The sequence below is a fragment of the Pempheris klunzingeri genome, chromosome 13 (assembly GCF_042242105.1).
Source record: "Pempheris klunzingeri isolate RE-2024b chromosome 13, fPemKlu1.hap1, whole genome shotgun sequence".
NCBI classification, from domain to species: domain Eukaryota; kingdom Metazoa; phylum Chordata; class Actinopteri; order Acropomatiformes; family Pempheridae; genus Pempheris; species Pempheris klunzingeri.
The window spans coordinates 1,913,346-1,933,564 of NC_092024.1; the positions used below are offsets into that span (position 1 = coordinate 1,913,346).

Below are 20,219 nucleotides of genomic sequence, written 5' to 3' on the forward strand. Positions count from 1 at the left end.
CGAGATTACATACCCGCCGAGGTTTGGGCATACATCCAATTTTATACAATATTCCAATGGCGCGTATTAATGTTTATTAATGTTTAATGCGGAAACAAATCCCCAGTTTAACCTCTATCAATGATAACACGAATAATAAGCATAGTTGTGAACATTATCGTCCGCCCTCTCCTCATTTCACATCACCTAAAAACAGAATTCAGATTTTTTTCTTAATATTATCAAGCAGGAAACAGAATTGCATGAGTACTGTACTGGGGAAGGTTATATGGGTTGGAAATATCATTCATGTGTATTATTTATTTTACTTTACTGTGCTACGTCATTGGGAGCGTCACGTGACGTGGATACTTATAGGCCGCTGTTCCACCAGCTGCCTCGTTGTTTCAGTGACGACAGCAGCGAGGCCAAGTCCGAGGAAGAGCCCCCAGCAGAGCTTTAACAAAGATTCACTCTACAGATTTAAAAAGTTGGACGTTTTTAAGTTCTTTTCTTCAGTTGTTGTGTTGCGCCACATTTTTGGAGGCGACAGCTTTTATATCGACGTTATCAGACCAAAAGGTTTCAAGCTACTTTCCAGCCGGTAAGAACTCGCGACAACGTTTCTCACCGTTAGCATAACTTGGTTTTTCGGTCCTGAATAACATGTAAACAATTACTTTTAATCAGTTTTGTGAATATCTCGTCGTTGTTTATGTCTTTGTGGTGTCGATGTTAGATTAGTTTTTAATCATAATCGAAGGAATTGGCCGTTAAGTCTTGTGGAGTGATAAGCCTGTGGCTGAAGCTAGCCGTGCTATCTTCGGCCTTCCCCGCCGCCATTATGGAAATTTCCAGTAATGTTTTCAGTCCGCCATTGCAGTTACGCAACGCTTTGCTCGCTAGGGGCAGTGCCGAGAACAGTAAGTGTTAGGTAACCGAAGCCAGAGCTTATATAAGGACCGCGGTTTTCCTATGACTGTAAGTTAAGTTAATGTTCTGACGTGCTAATGCAGGTTTGTGTCTGGTCTCATTACAGCCTGCTACAGAACACACAGTCATGTCTAAGGGAGAGGACTTGCCCTCCGACATGGCCCACGCTCGACAGAGTGATGGCATCAATGTAGTCTTTGACCAGAACAGCCCTCCCTCGTCCCGGTCCCGAAGCAACAGCGGTGGCTCCAGGGGACGTGGGAGCAACAAGAGACGTTACAGGTCTTCATCATCGTCTTCATCCAGCAGCAGCAGGTCTTCATCTCACTCGAGGTCCCGCTCGCACCCTCGGTGCCACAGACGGTCCTCCCGCTGTGGCTGTCTCAGCCACCGCAGACATGGCCGTGGTCACTACCGCCGCTCCCCAGCGCGCCGCTCCAGGGCCCACTCCAGGTCTTACAGGAAGGCCGAGAGCCGACTTGGTAGCCATATTTCCCAATCCCCATCCAGAACCTACAGGAGCCGTTCAAGGTCCAGATCTTCAGGACGCTCTACCAGTTTGAGTTTGGATGGTAAGTCGGTTGGATGGAAACACTGAATATTGACTAGTGACTTTGAAGTTGGCAAAGATTTAGAATTATACAAGTGATCCTAATTTTCTCCCCAAACATGTACGTGTTCCCCAGATAAGAGAGAACTCCTCAAAGCTGCACAGACCAGAGCCATGGAGGTCCTCGGAGTGGAGAAGGTGGAGCTTCCTGAGAGTGTGAAACCAAACCTGCCAGAGCAGCCAGAGTCCGGTTGGGTGTCGCTAGAGCCACAGAGAAGGGTGAGACAAGACCCTGAAAAGACTCTGTCGCAGGTGGGTGTCTGACTGCCGGCTTTGAGTAGAACACATCACACAGTGGAGATGGGGCTTTGTCACAGAAGTGTGCATTCCTGTCTTGGACTAGATGTAACTACAAGGCAAAGGGTTTATGATAAGATTAATTTTATTAGTCCCACAACTGGGAAATGTAATGTTTGCTGTCGCATTGTTAAGAAATATGTACAGCTATGGTAGAGAAAGTAGGAAAAATATAGTATTTAAGTGGGAAATATTACAAAGTACTTAACATTGTGAAGTTTTTCATACCACTTGTGCATAACAGTGCACTGACATAAATTGATTACTACCACATGGGTAATAGCTCCTACATGTCTTGCTGTAGAGCTAGAATTATCTATATTTTAAATCAAAGTTTGATCATAGCTGTCCCACCAGTTTATCAAAACTGCAGCATAGACATTCTAACAGTGTAAAGTCTCTAGTTGTCTGTAAAGCTTGAGGTCTGTGTTGTGTTGAATTTCCTGTCTTGTGTTAACCTTTGGACCCCTGAGGGAACACACATACTCTCTGTATTTATTCCTGTCTTCATAGATAACATGACAGTGGTCTCCTTCACTCATCGGCACCTGGGATTAAAGGGCTGTCATGTGACTTGGGTGACGACAATATGTTTGCGTGCAAGGTTACCTGATATACGTTGAAATGTTAACAATGTTTCTCCACTAGAGGATTTTAAACAAGTTCAGATTACCTCACATTTAGACTTGCTGCACACAGTCCAGACACATGCTAACTACATATAGATGCACATCATACACAAGAATTTCAGATTGTGTTAATGACTCTTCATACAGATGGGCAGTGGAATTTTGACATCAAAAATGTATTTATGCTTGCAGTTGAAATGGTCGCTGTTATTTAGCAGAATTCTGCACTCGCTGATGGAGCGCAGGCGTGTGGACTGCGTTATAGTGACTATTCCTGTCAAGAGAGCTAAAAACAGATGAAGAACTCCTCTCCGTATGCCAAAGATAAGTTGGTACACGAGCTGTGTGCTGAGGGGCTGGGAAACCTGCATCACCATCATTCTGCCACTGTAGACAGAGAAGACCTCCTTTTTACTTTGATATTTTGTTTGTGTTTTCATTCTGTTTTTAAAGTCTGTCTCTGAAGCAATGATTTTAAAATGGTTGAGCTTAGGCTTTGACAGCAGTGTGGGGGGGGGGGAGGAATGTGCATGAGTTGTAGTCTGTTGAAGCTAAGGCTTAAATTATCTATGCAATAGAAGTGCATCTTAGAATAGTTGTAATGAAAGCTACAATCCATCTGTGTGAACTTCAAACTACCATAAGGCTAACTGGTCTGTGTTTCTCGTCTCTTTGAAACAGAGCAGTGAGATGGAGTCTGACGATGAGGCCAGTCCAAAGATGTCCCCAAAAAGGAGAATAATCACTTTCAGTATTAATGTGAGTGCTTGAACTGCAGTTTTTTCTTAAGTCTTTAGTCTAAAATAAAAAAACTCTGCGTATTGACGTGTTCTAACATCTTTGTTTCTTCTCTCCTGTTCTTGTCCTGTTAGAACTCTGTGGCCAAGCCAACATTGGCAGCCCCGTCCAGTGCTAAGGTAACTCCCAGAGTGGACAGCTATGAGAGCAGGAAGCCCTATGGCCACTGGGTTCCAGTCAAATCGGTCCGAACGTCCAAAACACGCAAACACACACTCGCCACGTCACACTAGTGGCAGAGTACATGGACACTGTAAATACTGTAATATATTGTACATATTCTATTCGTTCTATCGTTTCACGACCGCCATTTTCTTTCAGATGTTTGAGTTAAGTGGAAAGAAGTGAAGAATTCATGCAGGTGGGATTATTTTTGCCCCTTTGTGCATTAGGCTGGATTCAATAAAGATATTTGAATAAAAGGTGCTTCTGTTTGCTTTTGTAGTCTCTCATGAGTTACTGATAAACACACTGAAATTTACTGTTTTTAACAACTCAAACTATTCAGAGGAAGTTTAATTGGGATTAATCAAAAGCACGTTTGTAATGTCTAAAGTCATAGAAAATTTGGCCAACAATGCCAGTTAACCCTTCATAATGCATTACTCCTGTACTTCAGTTATTAGAATTGTGTATTAGTGTATGCAGTATACTGGTTAAATGCACAGGTTAATATTCAACAATGTATTGGAGAGGGAGGCACTCACTAGTGGAAAAACTTACAATAGGATACACCAGCGTGCCAAAATCAAGTTTCTGTGATGCAATTTCTTAATGTGAAAAAACAAATGAATCTAGAAGTTGCCACACTAGTGAGTACATGTACACATGGCTGACACGCCTCCCTCACAGCAGGAAGATGTGTGGTTTCTTTACTGGCCTCCTGCAGGTGGTTACATGTCTTTTTATCCTTTAGTTCAGCCTGAGTGAAAATGAGAATCTGTTGTGTGACAAAGTACAAAAGCGACTAAGTCAACATGGAGAATGGACACGTCAAGCAATGACCACTAGGTGTCAGTATTATCACAGGTTTGCAGAAATCCACCTTCAGACTGAATGTGTTCTGTGCTTTACTGAGACCAGACCTCTGAATCACTGCAAACATCAGGTTTGTTTAGTGATCAAACTATGAATGAAGTGATACAAAATGGTAGTTCAGACTGATTATCGGGCTGGTTTACAGTGGTTCCACCATCCAAAGGTACCGAGAGCTGCCCTTACATGGGACACCTAAGCTCCAGTGGGAGAACATCTTCCTCAAACAAATGAAAGTCACCAGAACTATGGGAACAGGAAGCACCCCGTATCAAGACCACCCAAAGGTTTTCATCAGAGTTTAGACATACTTGATAAGGGTCCATCTCTGCGAATGAAACAATCCTGCTAGTTTTAGCAGGACCTGTTAAAATACAGTATGGTGTAAATAAATAATAAATAGTGGTTATTTACTGGTTTTAGTCTTCTAATGCATCATTTCTTATATTCATGGTGAAAGGCAAAGTATATTCAGTACTTGGGGGTGACTACGTCTCTGTTTAAATGGTGTGTTTTTGTATGTAGCGATGATCCAAACACCAGAATCACAACAAGACCTCAGTGAAGCTCTTAAAATGGTAACTAGTCACTTTAAAAAAGGAGGCAGGCTGTAACCAGGACAGCTTCACTGAGCCGTAGCTTTGATTCTACAGGTCTGTGAACTTCACAGGGGGGATGAACCATTCCTCCAAAGTATATTCCCTCATTTTGGACTTTGTGTACCATGTACTGACCATTTCTTTTGCGGGTGTGACATCTCCTTTTTCTCGTTGGCCTTTATAACAACACACCCTGGGGATTTTGGAGTGGTACTGGGTGTGGATGATTGTATTGGCTTCATGTCACAATACACTCCACAAGTCTGAAATGCATAAAAATGTCCCACATTAGGCCGATTCACCCTACATAAAAATAACACCCACATGTTGCTGTATTATAGCACAAAACATGTTACTTCAGAAAAGTACACAACACAAAAACACGCGTCCTCATGATTTGTAGTTCTCTGTGCTTCAAAGTATTATAGTAGTGGGGAAAAACACAGGTGAGAAATAAAAATGATCGATGGCTGAGTCCCATTTAGCTTCAGGGTCCTGTAATAGTGTGTGATGGTGCTTACTGGGACACTTGACTAGTTGATGTTAGTAGCACCTGTCCTTTTCCTATTATGACAAGACAAAATGTCTCCTCTCTTTGCCAGTGGGACTCAGATGATCCCATCAGCTGTCTGCCTTCACAGGACCTGAACGTGTTCCTTCTTGAGTAACTTACATATCCTGCTGTTGTGGCTGCTGAGCTACTTACCCTTAAGCCTGAAGCGTGTGTGTATTTGGTTTGACGGATTGCTGGCATATGTTAAAATTACTAGTAAAATAAAGCCCGAGGGTAATTTATCTATTGTGTAAGATTACGGTCTATTGAGTAGGTAATAAATTTAAACCCTCCCAAACTTTTTCAAGCTTATATTCAGATACATGTCACAATCTGTTGTAATAAAAAAGCAAAATCACACGGGTTTGACTGCCAGACTGTGTGTCTCTGGGTGTTAACTGACCTGTAACTCTGATTTATTACTTTGAGAGGTGATCACACACACACACACACAACACGGTGAGTCAAAGTGGAGATGGAGCAGAAGAGATACCAGAGCAGTGAGTAGCTACTGTTTACCTGATGATGCACATCACAGTGATATGTACATGAACAAAGCACAGTCCTCTCCGTTTTACCAGGCAGGTTCATCCTCTCAAGAGTCATCATGCATACAATATATATAGAGTTTTTTGGTTCTTGTAGGGGTTTTAAATAACAATTGATGGCACTTAGTCACTTGCATCCATGGAAAAACTCACCTGTTGACACTCACTGTTATCTCTCCAGTCATTTCCATGTTTACTTAGCTAAAATCACGCCCGTTTTGCTTTAGAGCAAACACTTAGATGGCAGTTGCCCCTGAAAGAGTCAGACATGTAGGATTATCTGTGAGACACAACAGTGAATTAACTCATTGTTCCATGTACAACTCCCAGCCAGTATCCTCGGGCTAATCAGATAAGACTACAAAAATATCACAATCATAAACCTCAACACTTTAATCCACTCCCTAACAGCTCGAGAGCGGAGTCAGATATCAAAGGCGTCATTTGAAGACCTCCCCTGCCCTTCATCAGCAGAACAGAAACAAGTCACGTCAAGGCGTCTTCGCACACTATTCTTTGAGGGCATCCCATAATTTTGTGTGGTTCATCAAGAGGACCGACTCATTCAGATCAAATACAGCAGAACTGATACATAGAAATCTGGTTTGACTCTCTGCTGGTGTGAGCGTGTGCCCTGCAGAGGGTGCAGTGCCTCCACACTCACACAGGCAGGAGTTCAGGAATGGGAAAGTTGCATGGGAACCTCTTCACATCTTCTCCGGTCACAAGGCTCTCCTGCTCATGTCACAGCTTGGGGGCGAGTCTGCTAAACTCAGATGTGGATGATAATGAAAGAAATTGAATTGTTCACTTGTTGGCCGTTATCTGTATGTGCACCTACAGTGAAACATTATTTTGGCTGGCATCTTTCTGTTAAACATGCCCTGAGGTTTGGTGGTAGTTGGTTCTCACGCCCCACAATGTCTCCGTCATGAGACCACACGCAGAAAACCCACAGAAAAACCAACAAGTGTGCAAGATAACTGGATAATTGGAAGTGGTTTATTCAAAAATACAGGATGAGAATAATCAGAACAGTGTTTTAACATCTAATACTGTACAAAAGAACACCACCCATTACGTATCATACAGAGAAGTGAAATCAATTTTTCAGCATGACATAAAAATGTAAAATCTAGTCCTTTTTAGCATTAAAAATAAAAATAAAAGTTTCTTGCCTTGCAGCAAGTACTGAAAAGCAAAAGATGCCCCCAGTGAAACGAAGCAGTGAGCGTGTCCACTGAGGGGACTGGACCCACTACACAGCCGTGCCCCTCTCCAAGTTTTGTTTGATCTCTGCGGTGTATTTGCCGTAGAAACGCTCCGCCTTCTTGTTGAACTTGGCGTTCCTCTCGTTGATGTAGTCGATGTCTGCATCGTCGTTGTATGCCCTGCGCCGGCTGTACTTGGCCCGCTTCTCGATCCTGACGATCGCAAATAAAAGCAGCTTAGGGAGGATTTCGTCAACCAGTGCGCCCCCCCCTATCCACGGCGTATCCAATGACAATAATTGGGTACAGGCAATAATTTTGGGGGTCTACGTTTAAATTTGGCAAGCAGAGTGGCGATGGAAAACCTAGCGCACATACATACTCAGAGGAAAATACTGTCAATTTGTGAGCTCCCAGTCTTGATTCACTGTGTCTTCAAAGCATTGTTGTGCGTCATACCCTGGCAACTGAATCCTTGTCTAATGCCCCACAGTCGCATCTCTAACACAAGCCTCAGACTGTCTCAAATATAGAACAGCTCAAGGAAAGACCAGGGTAATGAGAGGTGAAAGGGCCTTCTGTAGCAAACACACAAACTTAACAAAGAAACAGAGCTGTTTGAAGCAGCTCTCAGTTAGATGTGAGGGACACCAAAGGTACTGTTTGATCCCTCTGTGCTGTGACTACACAGTGGCCTCTAAAGCCTTGCGATGGCACGGACCATTTGTTTGACATAAAGTCAAATACACAGTCTGACAGCGAGCTGGGCCCCCACTAGGGCCCCTTTAAATTTTCTGTTTAAGGTGGCTCACTAGGGCAAGTTGCTGCTCCGCACCTAAACATCACCCCGTGCAGATAATAACGGAGTGCCTCCTATCAGCTGCTTGCATCAGGACTTCCACTCCTGAGATAAGAAACAAAACTACCCCCTATTCCAAATTGGCAGAGAGGTCAAACTCAGTCCTTCCTCACATAATTCATCATGATTGAGATAGTCTCATATTCCCAGACCTATCTGCACACGACGTTTGTGGTGTGTGAGTGAGGAAGAAGTGTATGACTGAACCCACTGTCTTACTGAGATACATGAAAAAAACCACTCTGGGTTGTTTGAATTGCTTAAACCACTGATAAATGGCAAGCTTGAGCCTTAGCAGTGTTCAGCGTGGCCATGCTTCTCTCAAATAAAGACAGAGGAGGATCAAATTCCAGTGAAGGGCATTTTATATGCGACTAATGACCTGCCTTATGTTCAGCTCATTTTTGCATCATTAGCATTTAGCTTGTTAGCCCGGCTGGGTGCTTCTTGTTATGACAGCAGAAATGGATGCCAGTTAGCATGAAGGTTTATCTCAGTGGTGCCCAGTGAGCCAGGCCGATACTTAACGGGCAGCCCGACAGCATGATGACATTAATGGAGGGTTTGCGGAGGAACACGGCACCCCCTATTACAGCCTGGATTTGTGTGTGACTTACTGTTTCTCAACGTCTTCCACCATGCGGTCAATGCCTTCCTTTGTGGGGACGTGGGTGCCGTGGATCAGGCTATTGGAGGTGGGGTGGAAATCTTCACCACTGTGGAGCACCAGCAAATGAATTAGAAATGCATAACCACAGAAAATCAGCATTTTAACATACTTAAACAGGCTCTTCTATTCCATCAGTGTGATTCTGATCTGAAAGAGGAGATCATGATGTGGTTTCAGGGCAAAATGTGTTGGTGAGTCTTTCACGGTTGAGTCTGCGTCAGCCTTCATGGGTGAAAAACCTGCAGGCACCAAACTCTCTGACGACCCTGGCGTGTATGTCTTGCGCTTTCAAATCTTCAAATTATTTTGGGAGTGTGCAGCTATGTCAACACTTACCCCAGGGCAAATGAAGGGGGTCCATGAGTTACATATAGAAAATGCTTTGTCCACATGTAATGGGTGAGTTCTATGATGATTATGCCTAACAAATTGTTTCAATTAATTCTACTTGTATTAGAAATTTCACAGTTACGGTCTAAATAGCAGAGACATTATCATTTCTAATTTTTATGATACGGTCAATATCATCTAATAATGCCAGAGGACATTTGTTGCTGCTGTTCGTCTGTCTGTCTGGATGAAGTTCCAAAAGACACATTCACAGTGCTGGAAAAGGAAGATGGGGGCTGAACTCACTATTTCTCCCTCTGCTTCTCGTAGCCTTCCATGTCTGGCCTGATCTGCTTGGTGAGCCGCTGGTACTGTCTCAATTGGGCCTCGGCATAACCTGCAGTCCATTGTGAGAGACGGAGAGAGAGAGAGAGAGAGAGAGAGACAGAAAAAATCTGACTGAATTATAATTACCGGAACAAACAGCAAGCAGACACGAGGCTCAGCAACACAACCTGCGGCTGGTTAAGGAGAGATGAAGAGGCAGCTCTCCTCCTCCCTTCCTCTCTCTCAAAGCCCCTCTGGTGATAATTTTCTCCCCAGAGGTTTTAATTCAGAGGAGGTTTTGATGCAACAGATGGCTGCCATATTTAGGAGACCCAGCAAGTGTTTTTTCAGTAGATTAAATTGGGAGCAGTTTGAGATGATTAATATCCCAAGGGGTCCTTACATGCAACCAGTATCCCTCTATTCACTGCTGCCATACAGGACCGAGGCAGCAACATCTCACTGTGTGATAAAGTGGAAAAACCTCTCCAAACGGTCACATGCCGTGGCACAGCAGAACAGAACAGTACACCAGGATCACTTGTTTCCTCAAGAGTAAACTGCATTAAATTACTATCTACTGAATGAATAGACTGAGGTTCTGTGGCATGACAGGGGGGTTACTGCCTGAAATAAAACAGTTTGATCCGCTCACCTCAATGTCACTTGCTGACGCGACTATAAGATTCCAGAGTCAATACAATCAGTGAGCCACAAGCACTTCAGTGTGTTAAAACACGACTGCCAACCTTGATCATATTAGGTGTGAAAGGGACAGAGATTTCCTCTTGATCGATGAAGAAACATGTAATCAAATTTCTATTACAGATTAAAGCTACAGAAGACTGCAGCCCTCAGTCGGTACATTGAGCTTAATTCATTCACACAGCTATTTCTTAGTTAAAGTGTAAATGAGGCTGGTGACAGCATGTGTTGAGTGGGATCTTGGGTGTTTTGGATCGTCCCACCAACACATGAATGAAAAGTACGTGTTGATGCTGATCTGTGAGACTAAATGGAGGCACAAAATAATGTCGGTGCACGAGCTTTGTCATTAGCATGCGTGTAGTTTACTGGTGAGACATGAAACACTAAGCAGGAAGTCCAGTTTAAGTAACAGATTAAGGTGTCTAAAGGCAGCAAAACACTGCACAACGGGAGTTATCACAGCAGCAGCTATTCTATCTCATCATGGCCATGAGGCAAATGAGAAATACAGGGTTCTCGTTACAAAGTAATCCACCAGGAACATGCATTTGTCTGGACATCAGAGCTCCGTACTGGATGACGTTGCATTGCAGCAAAAGTTGACAACCAACAAAAGACAACCATGTGTTGTTTTGCCTGAGCCCCCTGCCTCGGCATCCTGATACGCTGGGTCCATTTCAGTGAATGACGGGGTTACTACACCTTTTCCAAAGCCAAAGTCAAGCACTTTACCAGCATTTCCAGCACCTTATAGCTGTGGTAAATTAAACATACTCAAATCGATTAGGATAAAAAGCCAACTATTCAGTCAGAAAGCCATTGATTATAATATACTATAAGAATGTTGATCAGTTTGGAACCTTATTCAAAAGTACTTTTCAAACCTTGAAAACACCCAATTTATGTTCAAACATTTTCAAGCACTCATTCAAACCCTGAACTGAGACGGAGTTTTCCCCTCACGCAGGGCGTGAGCGAGGCCTCTGTTGAGTTGAAGTGAGAACACACCAGAGTCTATATATTTGGAAGCTCATTTTACTTATACTTAATATATATACATAAGTGTATTTGTTCATGTTTTTTTATCTCCAATATTGTACTTGATGCGATAGAAGTATATGATACTTGTTTTTTCAGTACATTTTAAAATTGCATCTGTTCCAGAGAAAAGAAGAAAGTCACACGAAAACTTCCTGATAAACCGTGGGAGAGTGACGCACAGGAACCATGCCAAATGAGCAGCTGCAGCAGAAAGACGATGCTGATGTGTCAACAGCTGCAGGAGGGGAGAGAGGTGTCACTGCGCTCTCAGCTGACACTCTGAAACAGATGTAACATGTCGAGGCTACACTGAGGAGGCCTTTGTATATTTTAATTGATAGTCAGTTGGATGCAGTAGCTACAATGTGCCATCAACAGAAATGGAATCTGGGTTTTCTGTGGCGTGATGCTGCTCCACCAGCAGAGACACGTCTAAAAGTCTAATGCATGAAGTAATGTTTTCTTTTGCCAAACATAACAGTACTTTTATTTGATTAAAACATTCTCAGATTCTTCCCACCTCTGTAAACCAAGTGCAATAAAAGAATACACAACAAACAATCTATGTCTGTCTTCACTGGGGACCTGGCCACCCACCTGCAAATCCTGTGTCTGGGTTCTTCTTCTTTTTCTTCCTCTCCCATCGCTCGGCATCGTCAGCAGTGATATCCAGCAGTTTGACTCTGTCATAGTCCTCCCCTCTTTCAGCACAATCCTGAGAAATTATTTTTTAATAATCACAAAGCAGGAATCTTTGACCGTGTGTTTCATGAGTAAACTGTCCAGAAGTCGAATTTGTGGCAATATCTTAAATGTATTGGTGGCGTTTTTTGGGTTCTTCCTGAATCAGTACTATTATTCTCTTAGAGAGAGCACTAATAAAAACCCAGACTTTGAATGTATGGATGTAAATGACGGGTAGCAGAGGGCCATGCCTAAGGAAATGAGGTCGATGCACTGCACTTTTTGGGAAGTTGCTTAGTGGTCCTGTAGCCATGCACTGAGCAGCCATTTTAACGGTTTATCAGCTTCATCACAAGTACATAGGGAGAAAAATGACATTGGACAAATATATGGAAAGAGATTTAATCTGACTACCACATTAACTTTGCTAATCTTCTCCATTTGGAGATTGTGCCTTGATTTATTTATTCATGTTCTTTTTCAGTTATGACTGACTGTCAAACTCTGTGGCAGTCACTCTGACCTAACCTGAGCAGGCCATACAACAATGCTAGCAGTCATATCACATCCATACAGGCTTAGTAGTATGCAGCTGTATAAAAGACATACTATTGGAGCATATGTGTGTTCTTTAATAACAGTGGTATTGGATCAATACTCAGAATCAGCCAATACGCAAGTCTGAACATTTCTACTAGTCACCAACATCTGGTCACTGTGTCTAAAATTCAGAGTACCACAGTTCGTGCACTCTGTGCTTAAATACTGAAACACTGAATCACCTTTTTCTTTTGGTCTTCGGTGAGCTCCCACTCCAGTCGGGCTTTCTTTGCCTCCCAGTTCGCAGGTAGCTTCAGTCTCTTGTCCTCCTCCGCAACCTCCTGGTGATTTAGCTTACGTGCTTCGTTCTGCAGTGAAAAATAACTCATGGTGACACCTTGAGCAAGCAGCCATGTGCAGGTGAGTCAATCAGAAGCAGCCAGTGACTTGGGGCTGAGGGTGTACCTACACAGGATCATGTCTGAGTTGGAAGGAACCTTAGACCTGACACTAAGACATTAACCATGGACTGTGTGACATTAACAGTGCTCCTTGTGGTACAAGTGTTTTTCACAGCTGTGTCGGTCCAGCTTACCACTACCACAGAGCCAACACCTCAGAGGACAATTATTTTGTTAAGGTAAACAACTCACGCGTTTGAAATGTAACTCTCGAAATTTCCGCAGTCTCTCTTCTCTCTTCTGGGACGCAGCGGTTTCAGTCGGTTCCTCCTCGGTGACGGTAGCAGCCTCCTGAAAACAACGACAGTTGGCACAACGCTGTCTATGAAGAATACGATATGAAATGAGTCTACTCTACGGCCAGATAAAGTCCACTGCAGGCAAGATGGCCGAAATGTATCTGTCAGAAACAGCGAGGAGAAGGAAAAGAGTGTCTGTGGCGAGCTAACGTTAACTAGCACTCGCTAACATCGGTTAGCTTAGCATAACAACACGAGAGCGTAAACACGACGAGCGGAGCAGAAACACCCTCAGCAAAACGAAACATCGCCCTCACGAGAGTTATATCACTCGACTACAATGTGCCACAAAATAATTGGGTAATTAGACATTAAGATAGACATACTACTAACCTGACCACAGGACGCCATTGTTGCGTAAAGTTTAGAGGAAGGAAGAAGACCGGAAGTTGACGTTCAGACCGGATATTACGAAGAAGATACACGGTTACATTTTATTATTTAGTCAAAAAATATTTTAATACATAAATGTAAATTTTGTGGGCGATCTCCACCTGTGTCTCTAAACAGAACTGAATAACTCTCTTTGAAGCAGTTTTCTGAAAATAGAATAGAATTTACACATTTTTGCCCAATAAAATCACTATGAAGTGTTTCTATAATCTCTAACTTCAGAAATACACCACTCTGTCGTTCTTAGCTGTGAAAAATACTGTCAGTCCCATTTGAATGATGTATTCTGTATTTCTTTTATGTGACAGGAACATTTTATTTTTACCTGACAGACGAACCTAGGGGTTTAACTGTTGTAATATTACAACACGTCTATGTTTAGTCTTCAGATTATTTACTTTTATTCGATTTACATAACCTCGAGTTTAGCTTCTTGCCATTATTTTCCTTTTTGCATAATCAAGGCTGTCATGTTATGTTTTATTCGAAGTAGGAAAGTGCAGCACGCGCCTTTACGCACGTCTCTTTACACTTTCCTTTGGACGAAAGTGGAAGCCAGGAGAAAACAACAGGGGAACTAGAAAACATGACTACCAGATACGGTGCTCGAGAGTAACTGTGATCCATCTGTCGGTGGGTCAATTGTCTATCATACATGCGTCATTACGCACAGCGAACCATGGCAACGTTGATTAAATCATTATTTGCGGCACACCAATGATGCTCATCAGAGGGGTTTATGAGTAGGTGTGCACTGTATACCCTGCTTATACCCCACACTACATCACTGCGCATGGACAACATTTTCAAATGTGTGAGCTTTTTAAAAAGTCGAACCATCGGTTTTACTAAAGGATATGAAGCACCTGCTATGATAGTACTAAAGAGGCCAAAAGTGTGTCTACATGAGTCACAAAAAAATGAAATTTAGTGGTGTAAATATAGTTGCCAGTCAGATGAGATGAGATGAGATGTGGTCATTCATCACTGCTAAAAACGTCAAAACCCTCCATCAACCCATGGCCTCACCACTCACGAGAATAGATGGACTTTTTTTTTTCTTTTTACATCTTTCCTCTCTCCAGCTTCCAAGGACTCTTCCTTGTTGAGCAGATGGAATCTTGATCTTGTGCTTTGTATTTTATCTTAATGAGAGTTGGATGGACCTGATGTTTGAAAAGTCTTTTCTGGAGTTATTATATCTGAGAACGAATGACACTGCCGCAGTTTAGTGTCATCAGAGTCAAGCTATTAGACATAAACATAGTGTCAGACCTGTTCAATCACCTCAACAAACTCATCATTATTTGGTGTTGCATCAGTTGTGTGCATGCTGACTCATGTTGGTACGTCTTTTATTCATAATAGCACCATGGCAAAAGTAATTACTGGGCATCTTGTATTTTACAGTAATGTCTTTGTGTATAATTTTAAACCAGGCCATCTTGCTTCTTTTTGAAGTTTAATTTCATCGAAAAATACTGCTAGACTAATGGAAACTGGCTCGACGCACACAGACAGCAATTGTGAATTTGACTGGAGGTTATACAGTGAGAGGCATGAAAGGTCAAGCATAAAGTCATCAGTGTGCCACACAGAGAGTCTGTTTAGACTCCATTTAACCCAATTGTCATGGTCATTTTTGCTGCAGAGAAATGGAAACTCATACGTTATACTGATACATCTCATTTTTACCCACAAAAAACACAAGTATCAATCAGGTTTTTGGAACACAACCTAGGACCTCTAAATATGATTCTACGATCTGATCAGGAGATGAAAGTAAACACTTTCAAGAGCCATTTGAGCATGTTTGACTTGCCAAAATGGATGTGCTCCCTGTTTGATTGCATTATACTAATAGAGCTCTTTTGGAGGATGTAATTAAGTGGAGTTTATAGTCTTAGATTAAAGCATCCTCTAGATCACAGGCAATGTTAATGGAGTGATGCATTTTCACTGGAAACCAGATGGGAGCACATCACAACAGAGCAAAACATCATTGGCTACAGTAATGGGCAGGGCTCCTCGATTGCCATGCAAAAGAGAAAACATCTTCATAATAAATGACTCTCAAATGAGTAAGAGAAAGAAACGGCAAAGTGACTAGAAGAAAGAGAATTAAAAGTAAATCTGTATTTAAATCAAATTTACGATGGCAGTGAGCAGAACAGTTGCAAAACAACAGTTGGACAGACTTTCAGAGTTGTGTACATGACTTTGAAATTTCCAGACATCAATACAGAATGAGCGTGAGAGTCCACAGTATGTCTTATAGGTGTGGTCTTGTACTTAAATCGCTGTTAATCTCTTTGTTAATGTCGTCCACACATCCTCTACAGCACTCAAGTACTCTCATATGTTAAATGCCCCCCTCCTCGCCCCCCTCGGGGGCCAGTCACTCACTGGCCTGGAGGCTCAGACATGTTTTGGTTGGACATGGAGCCAGTCAGCGAGAACATATGTAGCAACAACTGTAGCTTCATGTTTAATGTTCATGAGCCCAAGGTGCCGCATGGTAGCTTCCATTTTAGCAGCGGCAGACATGGGCCAGACAACAGCTCCAGAAGTTACAGTAGAGATCGGTTTGATCTAAATTTGGAATCCAAACCAGGTCTGTGACAGGCGACGTGAGGATCCAAGCGATGCTGTCACTGCCATTTAAGGGATACTGAATTTTCGTGCAGTGGGACGTGGATCTCACATGTGCTGGGGCCACCCAAAAATGCTGAACAGCCACTCCTCAATATTAACTTTTCCAGTCAGGCAAATCAGGCCTGAAATAGGGTAACATTATATCTGCAAATAAATTGCACTTTAGGGGCACATTTATAAATACAGACCAGACCTCATGGTGCTTCATAACTGTCTCCCATTAATCAAACCGGACGTGATATTAGTTCAGTTTGCTACATGCTGTGATTGAGAGATGCTGAGATGTTTGTACACACAGACATACATTGAACTGCCGCTGTTATCTTTCTCTTAATAAGAGTTTCTCCAGATAGCACGTGGGGGGCAGGGCCTCTTGCTGTGCGAGCAGCTGCTTCACATCTGGAACTTAATATAAACATCATGGCCAATAAAATCATTCCATTTCCTTAATTACTATTCCTGTCATTTCCGCACTAAATGAAAAGTTATTAATTCAGGGCCAACACAAACATGCTTCTCCAATACGAGGAGCTACTCCTGAAGCGTCGCCACCCTGACTACAGGCCGCTGTCACTGGACTGGAACCACAAGCTCCTGCCTCGCTCTGCCAGTGTGCGTTGGTGTGCATGTGTGTACGAGTGTGTGTAGGGAACAGAGGCCAAGGCGCCTCAGACATGAATGGAACACAAGATGGCGTCTTGTTTTCCATCTCGTCCAAATGTTCCCACTGGTGCCAGTATAATCATGACAGGCACAACCCGTCCCGTTTCATCTCTCTCCTTCCTCCTCCTCCCCCTCGCACTCCTGCTCTTGTTCTTTAGCCGCTTCCCAGTGTGTTCAACACATGCCCTGCCACCTTTTTCTCCACATAATTTATACTACTCTTTCCCTACATCCTCTCCCTTGTTTTCTTTCACTGACATGCCTCCAGATGCCGCCTAGTCCATGCTGCATAGTGGCTTTTGAACGTAACTTCTGGCGTGAGCAGTGTTCAGAGGGCATCTGTCCGCAGTGCGGCCAAAAACCTATGAATCCTTCCAGCACCTACACATGTTCTATAATTGATGTAAATCTAACTGCAATCTCTCACAGGATCATATGTCAACAAGCAAATTTTCAGCTGAAACATTCCTCACAGCACATTATTATCAGCTGTCCCTGGTAGTCAAAATGCCTCTCATTGATTTCAAAGCTGCTGCTGCTGCTGTTAGACATATCCCCAGGGCATGGATGAATGGAGTGAATATAGCTCTATTTGGACAGGAGTCCTTATAAAATCTCTCGCACCAAAAGCATCTTTGTGTCAGCACAAATGCCAGTGTATGTGCATCTTTATTGAGCTTGACTGACCAATTACCATCTTCCCCAGTGGGCAAAATAATGCTAATATCATGTAGATCGTGACGTATATGATTTGACACGGTACGGGCTGCACTGATTCCAACTGAAGCCATTCACAGGCCAAGAGAGGAAGAGGATTTGGTGAGCGACACATATACTTACACAAAAGATGCATGCATGCACTCAAATACCGCCAGTTTTGTAGTCAATGCTTTTGCTCCACCACACACAATTAAAGTCCCAATTAAAGGCCATTATGGGTTTTCCACTAGCAGCAACCACAGGGAGAGCAGCTCCACGGCCCGTACATTGCGGGCACACAGATGTCTCCTGTGTTGTCATCCAAAGGAACTCAGACTGATCCACAAACTTTATGATCATAATTACTGATCAAAATTAAAGTGCAACAACAATATAAACTCGGAGGACACAATAAAAAAGTTTGAGCGATTCCGGTAAAAGGGGCCAAGTGGGACTATCAGAGGGAAGCGTTGGTGAAATGCTCATCCTGAGGAGGACAGCGCACTGAAGTGATGACAAGCAGACTGAAGCCACTTTCTCCTACAGCCCATTAAACTCCCATTTGCCACAAGAGGGAGGCATTTCCCTGATATTTCCCCAGAAATGACAGTCCTATTAAACTTGAGTGGGGATATTAAATAAAAGGACCCCATTTTCATGTTTATTCTTGCTTACGCAATTGTGTTTCTGATACCCACAGCCACAATCACCAGTAGATTTCAGTTCTCACCACAGATGAAAGCACTGGGCTCCATATCTGCTGTGAAGCATCCATTCACCACCATACCCACACACAAGTTCAACACAAGTGTCTTCCCTTGAGCGGGGCCCAAAAGTGTCATGGGTTTCCGCTTCTGAGTTCCCATCCTCTTACCCAGTGACCTTAATGAGAGAGTAAAGTTCTCACTTGGCCAAACAATACTCTGTTGTAGAGGGCTGCGATAAGAGGTGGCCAGTCAACAGCCTCTGGACATGCAGCTGTGCAGGCGAACAGTCTTCGCTATCTGTCCCCGGCCTGACACGCAAAATCAGCTGCCAGATCAAGTAACCTCACGCAGTCACACACACGTGTCAAAATGAATGCGGGCACTCAGAACCACATATACACACACACACACAAAAAGTGAATCCCATTCCCACCCAATTTTGTACTCTGAGAACTAACAATCTGTTTAGTGCAAAAACTGCAGTGGCTCCTTTCATCTCCAGTTCAAGGCGCCAATGATCTAATTTCAAATCTGATGATGAGCAAGCCAGTGCCAGATATCTAAAACAAGTGTCAACAACAACACCACTGTGAACTGCTAAGTGATAAATGAGCTCTTTCTTCGTGGTCACTATGGTTTATTCTCTGAACTATTTAGGGCTTAAAGAGATCTTTTATGCCCATGAACAAGCTTATTCTGTGGGGCAGAACATTTTAATTTTGTCATTTTCAAGGTAAACATTTTCCCCTGGGAATAATTCCAAAGCAGAATTTGCAATGTGAGAAAATGTAATACTCTGGAACAACTGCATCTTGTAAGTTATATAATTTGTATTTTACTTTCAGTTTTCGAAAAACAAATTTGGCAACTGTAACAACATCTTAAATTGCATAAACAGTTGAGAAATGTAACACTGGTCCACAGCTGTGGAACCCACAGGACGATTCAGGAACATTATACACCACTGATGGCCGTTATTTCAGCTATTGTTTCTGTGAAGATGTCCTCTTTTTGTTTTGTTTTTTTGTACTTTTTAAATTTTTTATTTTTCTTTGGCATTTTTGGCATAGAGATAGACAGGAGAGAGGGGTATGACAGAGATAGGCCATTGGCGCACAGTATTTGTACTTTCCATTTATTAGTTTGCCTCGTTTTATGCCTATTAACTCCACCTGAGTCATGCTCAAAATAATGTTGCTGGGCCACTTTCCAATGTGAATAATCACTTAGGAAGACAGGCCATCGGAACAGGTTCGGTCAGGTAGAACGGAGCGAAGCACGCAACACTGACGTAACATGGACACACTCATAAATACCATTCATGGGCTTTGAAAAGAGCAGGACTGATTGACCTGAGGCTGGAGCCCCGGTAGTGACTGGTGGGCAGGTGAGGAATGGCAGGTCTGAGACGGCCAGAGAGGTTAGTATGCATGCACAAGTGATGAATCACAGCTAGAGGCAGAGGAGGAAAGAGAGGAGTGTGGCATGCAACCAAACCATGACAACCAAATTCAATTAATGACAAAAGCAATTGCTGGTGTTAGAAAAGGCAGAAAAAAATGCCCTTTAGAGTGTAAAAATTTCCAGTGTGGTATTGGCACTATTTGGTCCATCAAGTTATAACGGGTCTGTGGGTGACTCGCAGTCATTAGAACCAGACGCACACGTGGGAGCCCTGAACAGGACAGGGAAAACAATGACGGATATTCCAGAGTCAATGAACTGTCTCAGCCAGACAATCTGCAGTGATGTAGGGTCATGTGTGTGAATGAATGAGGTGTTTTCCCTAATGTGGGCTATAATCTGACCCTCTTGGGAGGAGCAGGCAGAGTGCCGTGGAAAATATTCAGTGCAAATTCTGACTGGAGGTCCATTTTTAAATCTTGTACATGCAGGGGGAAAAGAGGATTGCTGTCGACCAAGAACAAACAGAAACACAGACATGGAGAGAGAGAGAGAGAGTAAAAGGGAATATTTGCAGACATGGAGGG

The 20,219-nt window shown here is 43.0% G+C and overlaps 2 protein-coding genes across 3 annotated transcripts; one reads left to right on the forward strand and one right to left on the reverse strand.

The window, feature by feature from the left end:
- Positions 1-407: 407 nt before the first annotated feature.
- rsrp1 (arginine/serine-rich protein 1) lies at positions 408-3,668 on the forward strand. Its single transcript, XM_070842602.1, has 5 exons — positions 408-583; positions 1,019-1,484; positions 1,599-1,774; positions 3,130-3,207; positions 3,321-3,668. The coding sequence occupies exons 2-5, from the start codon at positions 1,040-1,042 to the stop codon at positions 3,477-3,479; spliced, it is 858 nt and encodes a 285-aa protein (XP_070698703.1). The 5' UTR covers positions 408-583; positions 1,019-1,039; the 3' UTR covers positions 3,480-3,668.
- Positions 3,669-6,961: 3,293 nt separating this feature from the next.
- On the reverse strand, positions 6,962-13,493 carry syf2 (SYF2 pre-mRNA-splicing factor). Of its 2 annotated transcripts, none has more exons than XM_070842483.1 (7): positions 13,445-13,493; positions 13,005-13,100; positions 12,594-12,719; positions 11,725-11,842; positions 9,358-9,448; positions 8,669-8,767; positions 6,962-7,405 (listed from the first exon to the last, which is right to left on the reverse strand). In XM_070842483.1, exons 1-7 carry the CDS (start codon positions 13,460-13,462, stop codon positions 7,240-7,242), a joined length of 714 nt encoding a protein of 237 aa, XP_070698584.1. In that variant the 5' UTR covers positions 13,463-13,493; the 3' UTR covers positions 6,962-7,239. The 2 variants fall into 2 exon arrangements, with proteins under 2 accessions (XP_070698584.1, XP_070698583.1); XM_070842482.1 differs by having other exon boundaries at positions 13,005-13,103; positions 13,445-13,489.
- Between the last annotated feature and the right edge of the window lie 6,726 nt (positions 13,494-20,219).